This window comes from Anolis carolinensis, chromosome 3, assembly GCF_035594765.1.
Source record: "Anolis carolinensis isolate JA03-04 chromosome 3, rAnoCar3.1.pri, whole genome shotgun sequence".
Classification (NCBI taxonomy): Eukaryota; Metazoa; Chordata; class Lepidosauria; order Squamata; family Dactyloidae; genus Anolis; species Anolis carolinensis.
Window position 1 is genome coordinate 101,809,330 of NC_085843.1, and position 17,604 is coordinate 101,826,933.

At 40.2% G+C, this 17,604-nt stretch overlaps 1 protein-coding gene across 2 annotated transcripts in view; it reads left to right on the forward strand.

The window, feature by feature from the left end:
• arhgap6 (Rho GTPase activating protein 6) overlaps positions 1-17,604 on the forward strand; it is a 276,724-nt gene that overhangs the window by 107,859 nt on the left and 151,261 nt on the right. Inside the window, exon 1 of one of the 2 annotated variants that reach the window (XM_062977255.1) lies at positions 13,702-13,981. The exons of the other annotated variant lie outside the window; for it this stretch is intronic. Coding sequence (XP_062833325.1) covers positions 13,892-13,981 — 90 coding nt within the window. The 5' untranslated portion in view covers positions 13,702-13,891. Of the gene's footprint in view, positions 1-13,701; positions 13,982-17,604 lie in introns of those variants that run through there. 2 annotated transcript variants of the gene reach the window in all.

A 17,604-nucleotide genomic window follows, 5' to 3' on the forward strand; every position in this document is an offset into this window, starting at 1 on the left:
CCTATTATTTTTCATAGTGTCCCTAAATCATGACCTTACCAGTACGTGCTACTTCCAGTTTGTCTTCAGATAATGCTGGGAACATTTTGCCCCAGTAATTTTTCAGTTAAACACAGATACAGCAGTCTGAGAAACTTAGAAGAAAATGGAGCTATTAAAAAGACAACCGATTCTGAATGTATTCTGAAAATAGATTCTGAATAATGTAAAAAGCATCCATTAGCCCCCAAAAAATTCATCATCTTGAAAATTAGTTTTAACATTCCTATATTTTCTCAGTTCGGTATAGTTGCCTTGGAATACTTTTCCTTGAAGAACCTTTTGGCCTTCACCTTCCTTTCACCTTTTGTCTGCTTTCTGGCAGACACTTTACTATCTTCCTGCCAGTAGGGTGTGTGTGATCAAGTCTTTCTGAGGCCAACAGCAATATTGGTCTTAGGAGTCAGTTTTCAAGACCTCTCCCATAATCCGGACACTTTCCGTTGTGCAGTGCTTGGGAACTCCATGCTACCCATATCTGATTGAAGCTGGAAAAAACAGTGTTTATATCTGCATTAACAAATTCCTATTTTTAATGCTAAGCTTTTCCTTGCTTCTGTTCAGCTGAGACATAAAAAACCAAGGGACAAAACTGGATGGAACTCAAGTAAACAATGTACATGTCAGTAAATGTTGGCAAAATTCTCTCTTTCTCAAAAAATTAAACAACTTAGTTGAGAGCCAACTTGGAAAGAGAATGCCGTAGCATTTTAAAGGGACTTTATCAGCTTAGCATGCCCATAAGTAATTCACTTTTTGAAATAGTATCTTTTCCCTTTTCTTCCCTTTTATAAGTTGGCTTTTTGTGTGTAGGAAACTATGCAGAGATATTCCTGAAAACATAAGCTCAGTTATCCTAGTTTGTAGAGTTTCTTGTTATATAGTGGGGAACTTTGTTTTAAAATGCAAATTAGAATGCTCACACTGAAACCATTGCATAGTGGTTTGTGTGTGTGTGTGTGTGTGTGTGTGTGTGTGTGTGTATGTGTGTATGTATGTGAAGGCACTGCCAAGGTGCATAGTGTCATACACTATAATTTAGGAATTTGTGGTTAAACATATGTACTTGATTATTATTGTTCCATGCCAAGCCTAGGGATACCATACATTTTCTTTTTCCTGGACATGCCTTCTTTTTTCAGAGCTAAAATTTCTATCTGGTTAGATTTTTAAAATGTTCACTTACCATGTTGCTGGTTCTATTGAGAGATCCACTAGGAGAAGGGACAGAGATAGCAGCTCAGGCTAGGAGTAGAGAGAGAAGAGGGGAGGATCCAGAAGGGAAAGTTGGGCTGAAAGAGTGGGCGGTTGAGGGAGCCCTTGCTGTGTTGGTGGGGGGGGGGGGGGTGAACAGGCCAGTTTGGCAGAGCAGGTAAAGTGGCTGTTAGAAGAGTCGGGGAAAGGGGAAATCAAAGCAAATTTGTTATTATTTCAATAGAGTGTAGGTTAGGGTTATTTCGAGTAGTAATTATCACAGCATATATAGTAGGGGTATTTAAAGTGAGAGTTGTCATAGCAATTGGCAGTTTGAAGTAGTCGGTAAATATATTCTCTTTTTTTGCTTTTGAAAGCATTGTAGTCCTAGCTTTCTAGAATATAAAGCTATATATGTTTTTTGGGACTTTCAGAAGGTATATTGTTATATGCAGATAATACATGAGTTAAATACCAAAGTCAGACTTCCATTTTCTATGTATAGTTGTGAGAAATGAACAGTGAAAAAAGATGACAGAAAGAGAATCAACTCTTTTGAAATATGTTACTGGACTGCCAAAAAGACATAAATGGGTCTTAACTTTCCCTAGAAGCCAAAACAACTGAACATAGGCTGTTATACTTTGGACACATCATGAGACAATAGGATATTCTGGAGAGCTGATAAAATGGAAAACAGTAGAAAAAGAGGCAAAAATATTTTGGAGCATGTGACTCATTTGTGTCAAAATCTTTCAGCTCTTAAGAGAGACTACACAGGTCTTGGATTGTGCATAGTACCTCCAGGGCTTGTTGTTCACTTTTTCATCACTGATTTCCCCTCTGTCATGTCAGTAAAGGGCTTTGCTGTTCCACAATTACTGGTCGAATGGTAGCTGCTATACCAACTGAGTTAAAGCACTCTCTTCCTCAATTTCTATCTACTCCAAATATTAAAAACCCATACTCTGTGATCTTTAGTCCTTCTTTCTGAGAGCCCCCTTGCTGGATGCAGCTTTGGGAGCATAATAGGTTGCACATTCCTTACTTAAGATAGCAAAATTTAGGATAGACCAGGAAAATATCTTCAAATATTTACTTCTCTTTTTAAAAAAGGAAATTAAAATTAAATTGGCACTTTGCTAACCATAATTGATTGGGCTATTTCTTATAAAAGTGTTTGTTTATCATCTCTTGGCCAGTTGAGACCTCAATGTGATGTGTGTTAGAATTGTAAAACTAATGTTTATTTTAAAATAACCCCAACCATTCCAACTTTTGAAACGGTGAAACTAACCTATGCAGTCTGGACTGCCAAATAGAAATTCAAAAGGCATGGAACCATCCTGACTTCCTTTTCGAGGAAGTTTTATAATGAAGATGCCATTGCCTTATCAACTCAGCAACCTGAACTCTTAGCAACAAAGATAAATTTGTTTGTTTCACAGGATAAAGATGTACTTTCTAGAAAAGCTAATTATATTGTAAGTTTTATCAAGATAATTCTTCAGATTCAAGATACAGTGGGAAAGAACAAGTGGGAAAACACAATAGCAATATTTTTCAAAGGTTTTCTTTTGAATTTTTTTTTGTGCACTCCATTATGGTGCAATATGATCCCTAGTGCCTCCTCTTTTTTTTGAACCCAGCTTGTACATCTGGTATTTCTCACTTCATATATGGCAAAAGTCTTTGCTGTAGAATTTTGAGCATCAATTTTTTTTGTCTGGGAAATCAATGCGATGGTCTTCTGGTTACTGCAATCTCTGATTCCTATTTACTGGGGATTAAAATGTATATTGAGCATTTTTAATCTATGTGTCATTGTTTTGTTTTCCATAATTATTGACATATTTTAGTTAGAATTAGAGTAGATTCTGTCTCTGTAGGTTGAAGCAGGTGATTTATTTTCCCAACTGTTTTGACTACAGCCTCCATTTCTGAAACTGGAGGTTTGTCTTTATAGACTTTGTAGACTCTTACTCAAATGAATCCATTACCCATTCATCTTTTTTTAAATATAGTTCTTATGTTGATGTATTCTATTTGCTATTTCTGCTTCCACCTGAAATTGGAATGTTTTAAATGCATTTTTGGTGTTGGACACCATTATGCACTGTTTTATGGTGATCACAATGTGTCTTGTGGCTGAGTGCAGGGCCATCCCAAGGTAATTTTCAAGTGTAGGCAAACAGAATTTTGGCGCCCCCCCCCCCCAAACCAATCACTGAAAAATAAAAGTGTTGGATAAGCGAAAATGTTGGATAATAAGGAGGGATTAAGGAAAAGCCTAAATAAAGAACTACACTCTGAAAACAGGGGAAATCCAGACAGGAAACAATCAGGGCCAGCTAACACCTCCTAACCAAGGATGTCCCCAGGGAGGAAGCAGCCATGCTTTGAATTTGCAAGGCCATTAAATGCTAATCAAGCTGGCTAATTGCAGCATTCACACTAGCCTCAAACAGACAAGAGCTCTTTCTCCCACCCTGGATTTTCCACAGATATATAAACCCCACTTACCTAGCTTCCAACAGACCTTAGAACCTCTGAGGATGCCTGCCACAGATGTGGGTGAAACATCAGGAGAGAATGCTTCTGAAACATGGCCAGGCAGTCCGGAGACTTCACTCGGCAGGAGGCAGCCTCCCGAGAGGCAGCCTCTTGGTCCAGATGGCTGCCTTTTGCCGGTTGAAGTAGCTGGAGACCGCGCACGCTGCTGCTTCTGGCCGGAGGCAGCCTCCCACCGGAAGCGTCAGCGTGCGTGCTCTCCAGCCACTTCAACCAGCGGGGGGCAGCCTCCTGGACCAGGAAGCTGCCTCCCGCCAGTTGAAGCAACTGGAGAGCGCACACGCCGCCACTTCCAACGGGAGGCAGCCTCCCACATCACCCGGTAGGTGGGCCCACACCAGCTGGAAGACGGGCTCACACCGGCCAGAAGGCGGGCCCACGCTGGCCGGAAGGTGGTCTCACACCGGCCGGAAAGCGGGTCCACGCTGGCTGGAAGGCAGGCCACGCTGGCCGGAAGGCCCAGGCTGGCCAGAAGGCGAGTCCACGCTGGCCCGAAGCAGGAGGAGGCATGGGTGGCGCCATTTTCCCGGGGGCGCAGTTGAGGCGCTCCCACGTGCGCATGCGTGCATGCATGCACGCGGGAGTGCCTCAACTGTGCCCCATAGGGAATGGCACCTCCGGCAACGGCCTAGTTGGCCTAACGGTTGAACCGCCCCTGGCTGAGTGTTACCATAGCAGGCAGAGGCAGGTGGTGTGTATACCTTTTCTTAACGTGATTTCTTAGAGCTTTTCGTTCATGTGAAATAGAAACATGGAAAGATAAATATAAGTACTTCTTTATAAAGATGATTAAAAGATTCAAAGCGGTGGCTGCTTCTTAAATCTGGCAAAACAATGTTTCAGAATGAAATTACTCTTTTGCAATCACCATGTTCTTTTTCAGTAGATAGCTTGCTTAGATTTCTTCTTTATCTTCTATTCAGTTTATCTTCAGTAAAGTTAGTTGTAACTTTGAAAAAGATTATTTTCTGAGCAAAATCTTAGAACAGTTGTATGCACTGTGTGTTTGTTCATCCATATATCTGGAGGCCTATCTTAAGCATTTAAAGGTAATTCCACCTCTACTTGCCCAGCTTTGAAGCTACTGATGAAAATTAAAAATTTAAAAGCATTGGAGTTATGATAGATTTTTGAACTTTAAGAACACATTGCTTTGCTTGCCTAGCAGGAGAAATTGTTTAGTTCCCTTTTCACTCCTACATTTCACATGAGAGTAGCTCATTTTCAGTGCAATAAGTCAAAACAAAATAGTGAAATGAAGACTGGAACAGCCTTGGATTATGATTTTGGAGTTTGTGGGTTTAATAATTGATTTTATTGTGGATATGTTTTATAACTCTTTGATTTTAATATATATGTTTATTTTATTGCATGTATTTTATACAGCATCAAATTGTTGCCTATTGTAAGGCTGCTCTGAGTCCCCTCTTGGGGTGAGAAGAGCATAGTATAAATATAGTAAATAAATACATAAATAGCCCAGAAGTACAGTACAGACTTTCATATTTAGGACCAAAGTGATCAGCAATCCTAGTCAAGAAGGAAGCTATAGAACCAAATTTGTTTTTCCCAAGAATCGGGGAATTAATACTAAAATCCTCCAAGTGATGTGTGTTGCAATTAGATCTTATGATTCCTGGGAAAATCGTGGAGAGGGAGAAACTCAATAGAATGGAAAAATCACAAAGAGTGTAACGTTAGAAGGGAATGGGTGAAAGATGAGGAGAAAGCAAAGGGAGCAACACAGACAAGAACAGTAGGCCTTCCACTTCAAAATGGCTAAGGATACAGGACCCATGTGAAAGTGGAGAATATAGGAATAAGCACAATAATGTTTTCTTTCTTTCTTTTTTTTTGTTTACCAGAGACAGAACTTCTCTAGGCATTTCTAGGTTCTAGATTTCTCAGAATACACTAATTTTCCAAAGCCCAAAATGTGTCCTTAAATGTCCCAAAATGTCTTCTAGGGCAGTGGTTCTCAACCTGTGGGTCCCCAGTTGTTTTGGCCTACAACTCCCAGAAATCCCAGCCAGTTTACCAGCTGTTAGGATTTTGGGGAAGTAAAGTCCAAAACATCTGGAGATCCACAAGTTGAGAACTACTGGTCTAGGGGTTGTGTTGTGAATTTCCACCACATTTTGTAGATCTCTTGGGTTAATATTTCTCCTAGTCTTCCACAATTGCCTTGCTCTTTTAAACATTCAATTATGTTAACAAGCCTCATGGTTTTCTCCACCGATGGAACCTTTTCATTTTTGTAATGTTTGAGCACTATATTCTACCCTTCCCAAGAATTTAAAACAAGTGATTCTGCATGGGGGCATGGTTAATTTTTAACCATGGAAAAACTAGCATTTCAATGAATTTTTAGGGAAGAATATGACTGGGTAGGATGAAACAGTTTACTTGAATGAAGGAAAAATAAACAGAAATGCATTGAATGCATTTTAGATTTTAGTTTAAAGCTGACTTAATATCCTTTCGAAAATGAAAAGCAGTTGCCTAAATGAAATAGATACTGTGTGTATTTACCTGAGTCTTATGGAAATAACTTATATCATGAGCCTGGCTCCATAAACTCCACAATGTCTGGATCAGCAAACTTTAGTTTTGGAGAGGTCTGCAAATGTGTGACAACCAGCTTAATCTGTTCTGGGCAAGCTTATCCACTCATCTGACTCTGCAAAGAAGAGAGGCATTCTTTCCGGGATGGAAAGAAGTGGCACAGAAACTGATTTATTTTCTTAGCATTTAGAGTTAGCTCCTTCATTTTGAAACTCATCAACACTGAAATCCACCCTAGTCCAAAATGGATTACTTAAACAAGAAGCAAGATGAAATGTGTTCAGCTAAGCTGCAGCTTTAGGATGGCTGTTACTTTTTTCTAAAGCATCTGGTATTTTAAAAAGTTTTAAAAGAATTTTTAAAATTCTTTTTCTCCATTTTCTCCATTGTTGTTAGAGTAATTTCTCTTGAAAGGCTTTGCTAATTGCATGGGTAAGTGACCGTTCATTTGGAGCATGCTATATGTTGACACAGTGCATTACTTCATTTGGCCTTGTTGGCAATGTGAGATCTTAAGAAAACAATACTGGGGTTACTCTCATTCTACACTGCTATCCTTGGAATGCTACTTGGATTTTAATTTAACTCTGCCACTGCATGATACTCACATAACATTTACTTTTCAAAAGCAGTAAAAATGAAATGTTTGAAACAGGAACATGAAACTAACTTCACTATTTTCTTTCCTTCACCAATGCATTTTTAGTTCTATATTATGATTTTATCACCTCTGAATGATGAATTAATTTCTCCTCCACAAGGTATTTTACAACAGTTGTGGTCTTAGAAAACGGCAGTGAGGTCCCTTTTACACTGCCATATAAAATCAACACTATCTGCTTTGAATTGGATTATATGGCAGTGTAGACTAAGATAATCCAGTTCAAATCAGATAATGTGGATTTTCTGTTGTCATAACATGGATTATCTGGCAATGTAGAAGGGGGCTAAGTAAAAGTAAACGTCATTACTAAAAAGCTTGGCTCCCAGGATAAAATCTAGTAATGTGTCTGTATTCTGGATTTTCTCAAAAGCTCATTTCCCAAAAAAAAAAACCCATCCCTTATGTTTATTACTCAGAGGGGTGTGGGGGAGAAATGAAAGACTCAAAGCCACTGGGAGCTAGATTCCTGTCATATGCTTATATCTGGCCAACAAAGATTTCCAAGGAGTGTAAAACGGTTTGCGAGTGGTGATTTTCCTAAAGTTGATTTTCCCTGTTGTATTTAATAGAATTAATGACTTTTAATGACCTTTTTAAGATCAGTATCCCACTTAAGTCATTTGCCATTTTCTACCGTTAATCAACCCAATTGCACAGAAATCTATGGATTCTTTGATTGCCAGCACATACACATTGAGTGTTATTTTGCTTATAAAACAATGAGATCATGCTTAAGAGTGAGATACAAAAAGACTTTATGTGGTTCCTAGTTATGTACAGGAGACATTTGAAGTTGATGCTTCTTGAATTCCTAAGAGCTTCCACTGTTGTTATAGATCAAACTTTTAAAGCAGAGGGCAGTTCACAGTTCCATGAACAAATTCCTATGCACACTGTGCATATGACTTACCAGTATATCAGTGGGAAGCGTGCGTCTGCTTTTGGCTGATGGTCAGGTTAATTAGGATTATTGTTGTCGTGTGCATTCAAGTCATTTCAGACTTAGGGTGACCCTAAATCTAAAGTTTAGGGTGGGGCCAGGTAAATGACCTTGGAGGGCCGCATCAGGTTTAGGGGCCTTCGTTTGGGAATTCATGTTATAGATCCTGTGTTTATTCTAGTTTGGACAATCTTTTTTTTTATATAGAAAAAATCCATATGTCCTCCAAAATACCTTCAGTTATTTGCCCAAATACATATCTGTAGTTGATTAGAATCTTGGGCTTGATGTGTACATATCATATTTTTGTTCCCTTGATGTTTCTATTTTATTTTTTAATCTCAGTATGCATAAGAATTCCTGATCCATGTGTAAACAGTGTGTCCATCATCACTATGTACTTTACACGCAGGTTCCCCCTGTGACACTCAATGCTTGCCAGTAAATATGTTCATCTCTAAGACACCACAAGACTCATTACAATAAAACCCTTCACTTTGAGTTGTCATAAGACTCTACCATTTACAGGATCATTTTGCTGCTTAGGAAATTGTATAAAACACAGTGAAATGTGGGTTTCATGCCTTCTTCGTTATCTAAGCAGTGTTCCCTCACTAATTCGCGGTTCACTTTTTGCAGATTTGCTCTTCTGCGGTTTTTCAATAAAATCTAAAAGAATATTATAAATCATAAAAATTTACAATTTACAGCCTAAGGAAGGAGAAGCCGAAGGGAGAGAAAAGGAGTCCAAGTGGCAAGGAGAGGAGAAGGAGGTGATTTGTCAACACACAATTGGTTCATAAAGACCTAAAATAGTGTAAATAATAATGTATAAATATATAGTATCCCTACTTTGTGGATTTTCACTTATTGTGGTTTGTTCTGGAACCTAACCCCCGCGATAAGTGAGGGAACACTGTATATATAAAAATGTAATGTGACGTTTTACTATGGAGTAAACAACAAAACCACTGAACCAATTCACACCAAATTTGGCCACAAAAGACATAATCATTCAGTCTATGTATTTCAGACAAAAAAACCTAGAAAAATAAAGTCCAAATTAGAGGAAGAGGAAGAACTGTTTTTCCCCCTTGCTGCCAGTTAGAAGGGTAGGCTCCATCCACTTCGTCTCCTAGCAACCCACGCAGCCAGAATGGCGCTCAGGTCTCTTCACTCAGGTCTCTTCTACGCTGCCTATAAAATACAGATTATCTGATTTGAACTGAATTATATGGCAGTATAGACTCAAGTCTCTCCCACACAGCTATATAACCAGAATGCCAAGGCACTTAATCCACAGTATCTGCTTTGAACTGGATTATCTTGAGTCCACACTGCCATATAATCTAGTTCAGTGTGGATTTTATACAGCTGTGTAGAAGGGGCCTCATGTAATCCAGTTCTAAGCAGATAATAGAAGATTACAAATATAATATGTAATAATTACTGTGGTATAATAATACAGAACAATATAATCTCTAAAATCAGGACATAAAATAAAGAGCAACACTCTGAAAACAGGGAAATTCCATAAACAACCAGGGTCAGCTAACACCTCCCAACAAAGGATTTGCCCAGGCAGGAAGCACCCAGGCTTTGAAGCTGCAATGCCATTAAATGCTAATCAAGGTGACTAATTACAGTATTCCTACTTGCCGCACCTAGACTATTCATTGCTATTCAACCTGGCCAACCAAGAATTCCACAAGGTAGAAAGCGGCCAGGCTTGCAAGCAGCAAGGCTATTCAGTGCTGTTCAACCTGGCCAACCAAGATTTCCCCTAGATAGAAAACACCCAGGCTTTGAAGCCACAAGGCTACTCCATACCATTCAACCTGGGCAACGAATGATGCCCCTATGTAGAAAGCGGCCAGCCTTTGAAGTAGCGAGGCTATTCAGTGCAATTCTAGCAGCCCAAAAAATTATTTCCCTAGAATGCAAGTATGCAGCCCTCCGAGCAGCAAGCCTATTCCATTGTATTCCAGCTCACCAAACAAGGATTCGCATAAGAAGAAAACAGCCAGGCTTTGAGGCTACAAGGCTATTCACTTCTATTTCACCTGTCCAACAAATGAGTCCCATAAGCCACAGCAACGCGTGGCTGGGCACAGCTAGTTGACTTTTAAAAGTTCTCCTTAATAACAAACCCCACAAAATGATTTACTGGCATTAGGGTGTCTTCATGTACAGTCTACAATTACCAAAGATTACTATAACTTTCTTATTTGGGAATGTAACCACATGCTATATTTATACAATATTTTCTTCTTGGGAAATTGGATTTGTTTATACATTCCATTACTTGAACCAGCTTTTTAAAAAACCCAACAAATATTAAGGTTCATGGGTGAGTGGGAAAATAGAAGAAGCCAATAAGTTAAAAATTGTTCTAAAACACGCAAACTTCTGTGTCTTCTTCTCAAATAAATATTCTGAGATAGGCCACAATTACTCTCTTTTAACAGATGATTAACTGATGCAAGAATAGATGTCAACTTACTTGGGGCAAAACAACAAACCATTGGCTCAAATTAAACTCCCCCCAGATTGTTTTAAAGTTGTGTCCAATTGGCAACATTGTCTCTTTAACCCTGGCATGTTGTTGAATAACTGTAAAATTGTATAGAACCGTTTTTGAAGAGAGATACCTAATACAACAAAAACAACAACAATAGAATTCCCCATCCAGATGGCCTTCAAACTGGGCCAGTTCAGCCTGATTCTCTTTTCTATTATTTTTCTTTCTTTTAAATTCTCAACCAATTCGTCCAAGGCTTCTGTAATTGTTTTTCAGAAAGTATTTATTTAGTCATGTTTTTATTATCTGCTTTCAACAAGTTCCCAGAGCAGTTTAGAAATAGTAAAAGAAAACAAAATATTCCATATTCTAGCCAACTCAATTGCAGCATGTGTTGAATCCTGCTATAATGGATTTTTAATATTAATTTTAGGTTAGAATTTCTTAAAAGTAACATTTGTGGTATTAATATTGATGGGTGAGCAGGTAGGATGGAATGTTTGTTTTTATTAAATGTATACTTTTGTATTATAACTCAGGCAATGTTACATACAGTATATTATTTGAGAATGTCCTTAACTGGTTTAACTTTAATTATGGATCCATTACATAATTTTATAGGAGACAGGAGGTAATTCAAACTTTCCTATTTTTACTGTTTGTCCACATATCTGTTCAAAGAGAATCTAAAATACTCTCTTAGAATATCTTTTTATTTTAGATGTCATCTATTTAGATTGACTTCCTTTGTTTTTAAAATAGAAGATATATATTGGCTATTTTTATTTTTTAAAGCGGCAAAAGGGAGAAATATCTAAAATAATTATTGCTGTCAACGTTTTAAGATACTCTTGCAAAAATATACTGATTGGATCTCAATAAAAATGCCTCAGATGGATTAGATCATTTGTCAACAATTGAATAATTGAAAATTGCAAGGACTTTGGCATTTTAAAATTGTATTTGTCTATTGTAGCACTGAATTATGTTAAAACAGTACACCATAAAATAAATAGATTCTTTTGAGGATGACTGTGAAGATTTTTCTGGCAAAGTTATTGATTCCTATTGCTTAAAAATATGCTCAGGATATTTTCGAATCTGTGTCAAGTTTCCCTTGCATCTGGCAATCAGATGGTATCTGATTTTTCTATAGTTGCGTCATGATTGAATTTGTATGGCTATTTTAAGATATTCTGAAATAGCTGACAGGATGAATGATGGAATCCATGTTTCATATGAATATGAAGGCTCATCTCCTTCTTCGATTTGAGTAAATCGGGTTAATCTGAACTGTCACAATAGTTTTCCATACAATAAATTCAACCTGCAATGGCTTCGTCGGTCACACCAGCTCCAACATGGAATGGTTGCATAAACATATATTTGACCCTTTCCTTTATTTGTTTTTTCACATATAATTAGTCACCTGTCCAGGACATTTATATGCACATTTAAGAAGTCATGTCCCATCAGTTGTAGGTTACTGCACTGTACAGATTTTGCAAAGTAATATTCAGTGGCCCTCCATACCCATTGATTCTGTATCATGGATTCAATCAAAATTTCTGAAAAGTAAACCTTGATTTTGACATTCTGTATAATTATATACTATTGTATATAATTGGACTTGAGCATCCATGGATTTTGGTTTCCACCAAGGTCCTGGGATCAAACCTCAGCAAATAGTAAAGGTTCACAGTCAAACGAAAAGAGAAAAGTTTAAGGAAAATATTAATGTCAACAGTAATCTGCTTATTCAAAGTCACTGTTCTGAGATGTAGTAGAGAAAGTAATCTTCCCAATTTTTAAAATGTTGTTACTTTACTCACTGAAGATGAAAGATAGTAACAGTATTATTTCACCATGTGCACAGTTGTATGCTATCTCTAAAGGTAGGTTGTAAGATTATGTTCTATTATTATTCATTTTCCTTTTTATATACATATTTCTGTTTTAGATAGTAAGCATCAACTTGTCAGTCTTTCACTGATTGAAAGTCAACAATGCCTTACACAAAATGCAACAAGAGAATATATTGTAGAATTAATAAAATGTCTTGCTAGATTGAAGAAAAGCAGGGAACACTGCACAATCGTACCCATGGCTGTTCAAAAATTAATCTTAATTTGGAAAAGATTTACTTGCAGCCAAGTAGGCGTAGGATTATGCCATTCTGAGCTTTGTTAAAGAAGAGGTTTTAAGGTTAATGATTTCCTTACATTAGCTCAGTAACATTTTACAGCTAGCCCAGCTTTTGAAAGACCACTAACTGCTTTAGTAATTACTCATTCATATTACCTCTAACAACTAATACCAGTAGGTGAATTTGACTATTTTCTTCTTCCAGATTTATGTCGCTTAAGACAGCATGAACAGAACTGAGGCAGGAATTCATGATATTCAATATGCTTAGTGTTTTTGAAATTTCCCAGCTGATGTAGATGACAACTGCGAAGATAATTCGTTCCCCTTCCCCTTAGTAAATAAAGCCTTTTTAAAACCTTGAATAGAAGGTGATATGTATCTCCTTTAAAACATGATTGGTTACTGAATTCTCTCTTGAATTGGTTATTCTAAAACATGAAGATCTTTTAAAAAGAAATTCTTCCTATAGCTTAAGCGGCTGAGGGGGGAAAGGAAAGGGCCTGAGGCTGTGAGGAACGGCGGGAGTTGAAGTCCAAAACACCTGGAGGGAGGGCCCAAGTTTGCCCATGCCTGGTATAGAGACAAAGGAGCGCAAGGCAAATCAGCTGGGAAAAAACTGCCACATTCAAGGCAATATAGACCCCCCCCCTCTCTGTGCAAGCAAGGGCGCGCCTGTAGGTGCAGTGCAGTTTGATGCCACTTGAACTGCCCTGGTTCAATGCTAAATGGCATTTCTTGTCACTGGACTATATCTTTGGGCTTCTCTGCCAAAGGGTGACTCGTTACACTGCTAATCCCGGGATCCCATATAATTGAGCAATGGCAGTTAAAGCAGGGTCAGGCTGCCTTCGTGGTACAGAGGCGTCCCAAGTTCCCCTCCGCCCTAAAAAGCCAAGGACAGGAAAGAAGAAGAACCAGGACATTTCCCGCCTCCAGCTGTTGCTGAGGCGAAGCGTTCGCCCTCCTCCTCCTCCTCCGCCTCAACCCGAAAAGGGAAGCCAAGCGGGAGGGCCACCCAGAGCCCAAGCGCCCCGCCCTCCGAGAGGCGGCAACCCAGGCTCCTCCAGCCGCCGCGCTTCAGTCCCCATCCCGGCTTGGCGAGGGACTGAGTCGGTGGGGAAAGTAGTTTGAGAGGAGGCGGAGGAGGAGGAGGAGGATGCTCTCTGCCCGGTCGTGGTGGGAGGCGGCAGGGCTCCGGGCTGCATCGAAGTCGGTTTAAATCCAAGCCCCCTTTCTCCGCCCGCCAGCCATGCTGCAGCGCCGGGGGGACCTGGGGCTGATTCCGCCCTCCGGAGGGGAGGCAGCGCTGCTGAAGGCCAGGCATTCCCTCTACTATGCGGTGAGCTGAGCACGGACCCGGAGCGGGCAACGACAGGGCTCTTTTGGCGGGAAGTGGGGGTGCCAAGGGGACCCCGAAGGGAGCGGGAGCCACATGCGTTCCCTTGGATGGAAGAAGAAGAAGAAGCGGCTTTCCTGCCTCCGTCCCCTCAGGGGCTCTGGCGGGGGGCGGGGAGAAAGGAGGGGGTCCCTCTCGCCTTCAATTGGATGCTAACCTGCCAGTTTCAGGAATTGCACTTCTCTGCAAGCTTGAGTATCTCTAATATGACATTATTATTTCGCACCCCGCCCCCTCTATTTTGTAATCTTTGCCGAATGAGACCTAAGACCCAAGTTTAAGCCGAAATTCATTTCTTATGGGTTGCTGTGAGTTTTCCGGGCTGTATGTCCATGTTCCAGAAGAAGCATTCTTTCCTGACGTTTCTATGGCAGGCATCCTCAGAGATTTTGAGGTATATTGGAAGCTAGGCAAGGGAGGTTTATATCTCTGTGGAAGGTCCAGGGTGGGAGAAAAAACTCTTGTCTGTTGGAGGCAAGTGTGAATGTTGCAATTAATCATCTTGATTAGCATTGAAAAGTCTTACAGCTTCAAGGCCTGGCTGATTCCTGCCTGGGGGAATCCTTTGTTGGGAGGTGTTAACTGGCCTTGATTATTTCATGCCTGGAATTTCCCTGTTTTCAGAGTGTTGTTCTTTATTTACTGTCCTGTAATAAAGGCAAAGGTTTACCCCAGACATTAAGTCTAGTTGTGCCTACTCTGGGGGTTGGTACTCATCTTCATTTCTAAGCTGAAGAGTCGGCATTGTCCAAGGTCATGTGGCCGACATGACTGCATGGAGTGCCGTTACCTTCCCACTGGAGTGGAACCTATTGATCTACTCACATTTGCATGTTTTCAAACTGCTTGGTTGGCAGAAGCTTGGGCTAACAGCAGCTCGGATTCGAACTGCCGACCTTTCGGTCAGCAAGTTCAACAGCTCAGCGGTTTAACCTGCTGCGCCTTACGGTCCTGATTTTAGAGGTTTTTTTTTAATACGGTGGCTTGTAGGTTGTGTTTCTGATGAAGAAACACAACCTACAAACTATCTACAGACCCATTAAGAAAATCCAACAAATGCTACCTTCAGCAAAGGACAAGAAGGATCCTCTCACCTCTGCAGGAGTCTACCATATACCATGCAGCTGTGGACAAGTCTACATAGGGACCACAAAACTCAGCATTGCCCAAACACGAATCAAGAAACATGAAAGCCACTGCAGACTAACTCAACCAGAGAAGTCAGCCAGAGCAGAGGACTGGTTGAACCAACCTAGACACAGCATATTATCTGAGAACACAGAAATGCTGGACCACTCTAACCAGCACCATGTGAGACTACACAGCAAAGCCACTGAAATCCACAAGCATGTAGACAATTTCAACAGAAAGGGGAAAACCATGAACATGAAGAAAATCTGGCAACTAGGACAGTAAATAAGGAACAACACTCAGAAAATGGGAATTCCAGACAGGAAACAATCAGGGCCAGCTAATACCTCCCAACAAAGGATTCCCCCAGGCAGGAATCAGCCAGGCTTTGAAGCTGCAAGGCTGTTCAATGCTAATCAAGGTGATTTATTGCAGCATTCACACTTGTCTGCAACAGACAAGAATTCTTTCTCCCACCCTGGATCTTCCACAGATATATAAACCTCCCTTGCCTAGTTTCCAATATACCTCACAACCTCTGAGGATGCCTGCCATAGAAACATCAGAAGAGAATGATTCTGGAACATGGTCATACAGCCTGGAAAACTCACAGCAACCCAGTGATTCCAACCATGAAAGCCTTTGACAACATTCTTTTTTTATGTTCCATATACCGTATGCATACAGATTGATGATCATGTTATTTGTGCAGGAAATTGTTTGTGTGCCATTGGAAAGCAAAGGTGTCACATTCTGAGCTACCCAGGCAAACAGTTTCAGATGCCTGAGCATTTCGAGTGTCCAGATAAGGCAGGCCTGTGGCAACATGTGGCAGTGTTGTGTCCACACTTGGTTGACCAGAGCAGGCTGTTCCTGAGAACTTGCACTTTGTGGCTTTAGTGCTTAGAAGGGCATTTGGGGGGTTTAAATGTGCAGTGCTATTCAAGGAGCCGTGGGTTGGTGGTTGGTGGAAGTTTTGGAAGAACAGAGTTGGCTTCCCTGAGCATCTCAGAGGTCTTTTCTGGTCTTCAATGTGCTTCCAACTCAAATGATGCCATGCCTACATTTACCTGGTTCTTCTGAAGTGTGAATACCCTCCTCTTACTCCATGAAAGTTAAAAAGAATAATCCCTCTTGTCTTTGTGATGCCTCTCTGTGCTTTATAATGTGTCTGCTAGGCGCATAATCCATCCTGTTCTGATTTGCCTTCTGTGAGAGCAGCAGTGGGATAGATGCAAGGGAGATTTGAGTTGCTTGAGAACAACGGCACAGGATGCCCAAAAGCAGTCTAGAGGAGCAAGCTGGTTATTACCGTGTTCCTAACTAAATAGGGAGGCCCAGTTTGGATTGGAGTCAACACATGGAAGGATTTGGAAGATCTTTGTTCCTAGCTGCTTGTTCCCTGGACTCCCTTCCCCTTTGCCAAATCATTTTCTAGGAGAGGAGATGATATTTAGAAATTTTCTTCTCTCTAATGCTTCCCCGTATATTTGTCTATTGCACAGGACTCACAGAAAGAAGCTGCAGACAACCCTAAAAATACGAGTGAAGATTAGATTAGTTTATTTTACTGAGTGTCTGAAACCCAATTTGGATTGAGAAAATAATGTGGTGAAAGTTTAACAGAGATACCACAGTTTGCTTTCTGGAGTTTTAAGAATTAAGAAGACCACTGGTTTAGAGGTAGGAGCAAAATGGGGTGGAGAAGAGCAGGAAACCTTTGGAAAGAAGCAAAAAGGGTGAGCACCAGCATGGTGTAATTGTGTTTGAGCATTGGGCTATGCTCTGGAGACCAAGGTTTGGATCCCTGCTTGGCCATGAAAACCCACTGGGTGACCTCGAGCAAATCCCACACTCTTAACCCCAGAAAACCGTAGGATAGGATCATCTTAGGCTTGTCATAAATCACAAACAACATGAAGGCACACAATAACTACAACAGCAACAACAGCAACAACAATTGGTAAAGAAAGTGGTAGAGAGGAGTAAAGCGGTAAGGGAAGAGGCTGTGCATGAAACAGATGACAGAGTGTATGTGAGTGAGTGGGCATATGAAGGAGTGGTGAATGTAGTAGAACAGAAAGAACAGCAGCTTTTAAAGGTCAGGTGGGAGAGACCCTTTCTCCAACCAAGCAAAGTGGTTTGTATATTTTTATGAGTAACAATCTCAGTTCTCTGAAGATTTAAATAGTTTTAAAGGTAGCCTCCCCACATAGAAGAGTAGCGTGAAAGTCGTGAAGACACTCTGACTCAATATCATGCAAATAGAAGTGAACCTTCCAGCTTCTTCTAGAGCTGCACTTTATGCTAGGTTTTTTTGGGTTTTTTTTACAAACTAGATGTTAACAGAGGTATTTTTAGCAGTATCCTGGAGGTACATAAAAGGATATGTTGAGGACAAAGCTTCCCTAAACCCAATCAAATTTCCCTGAATC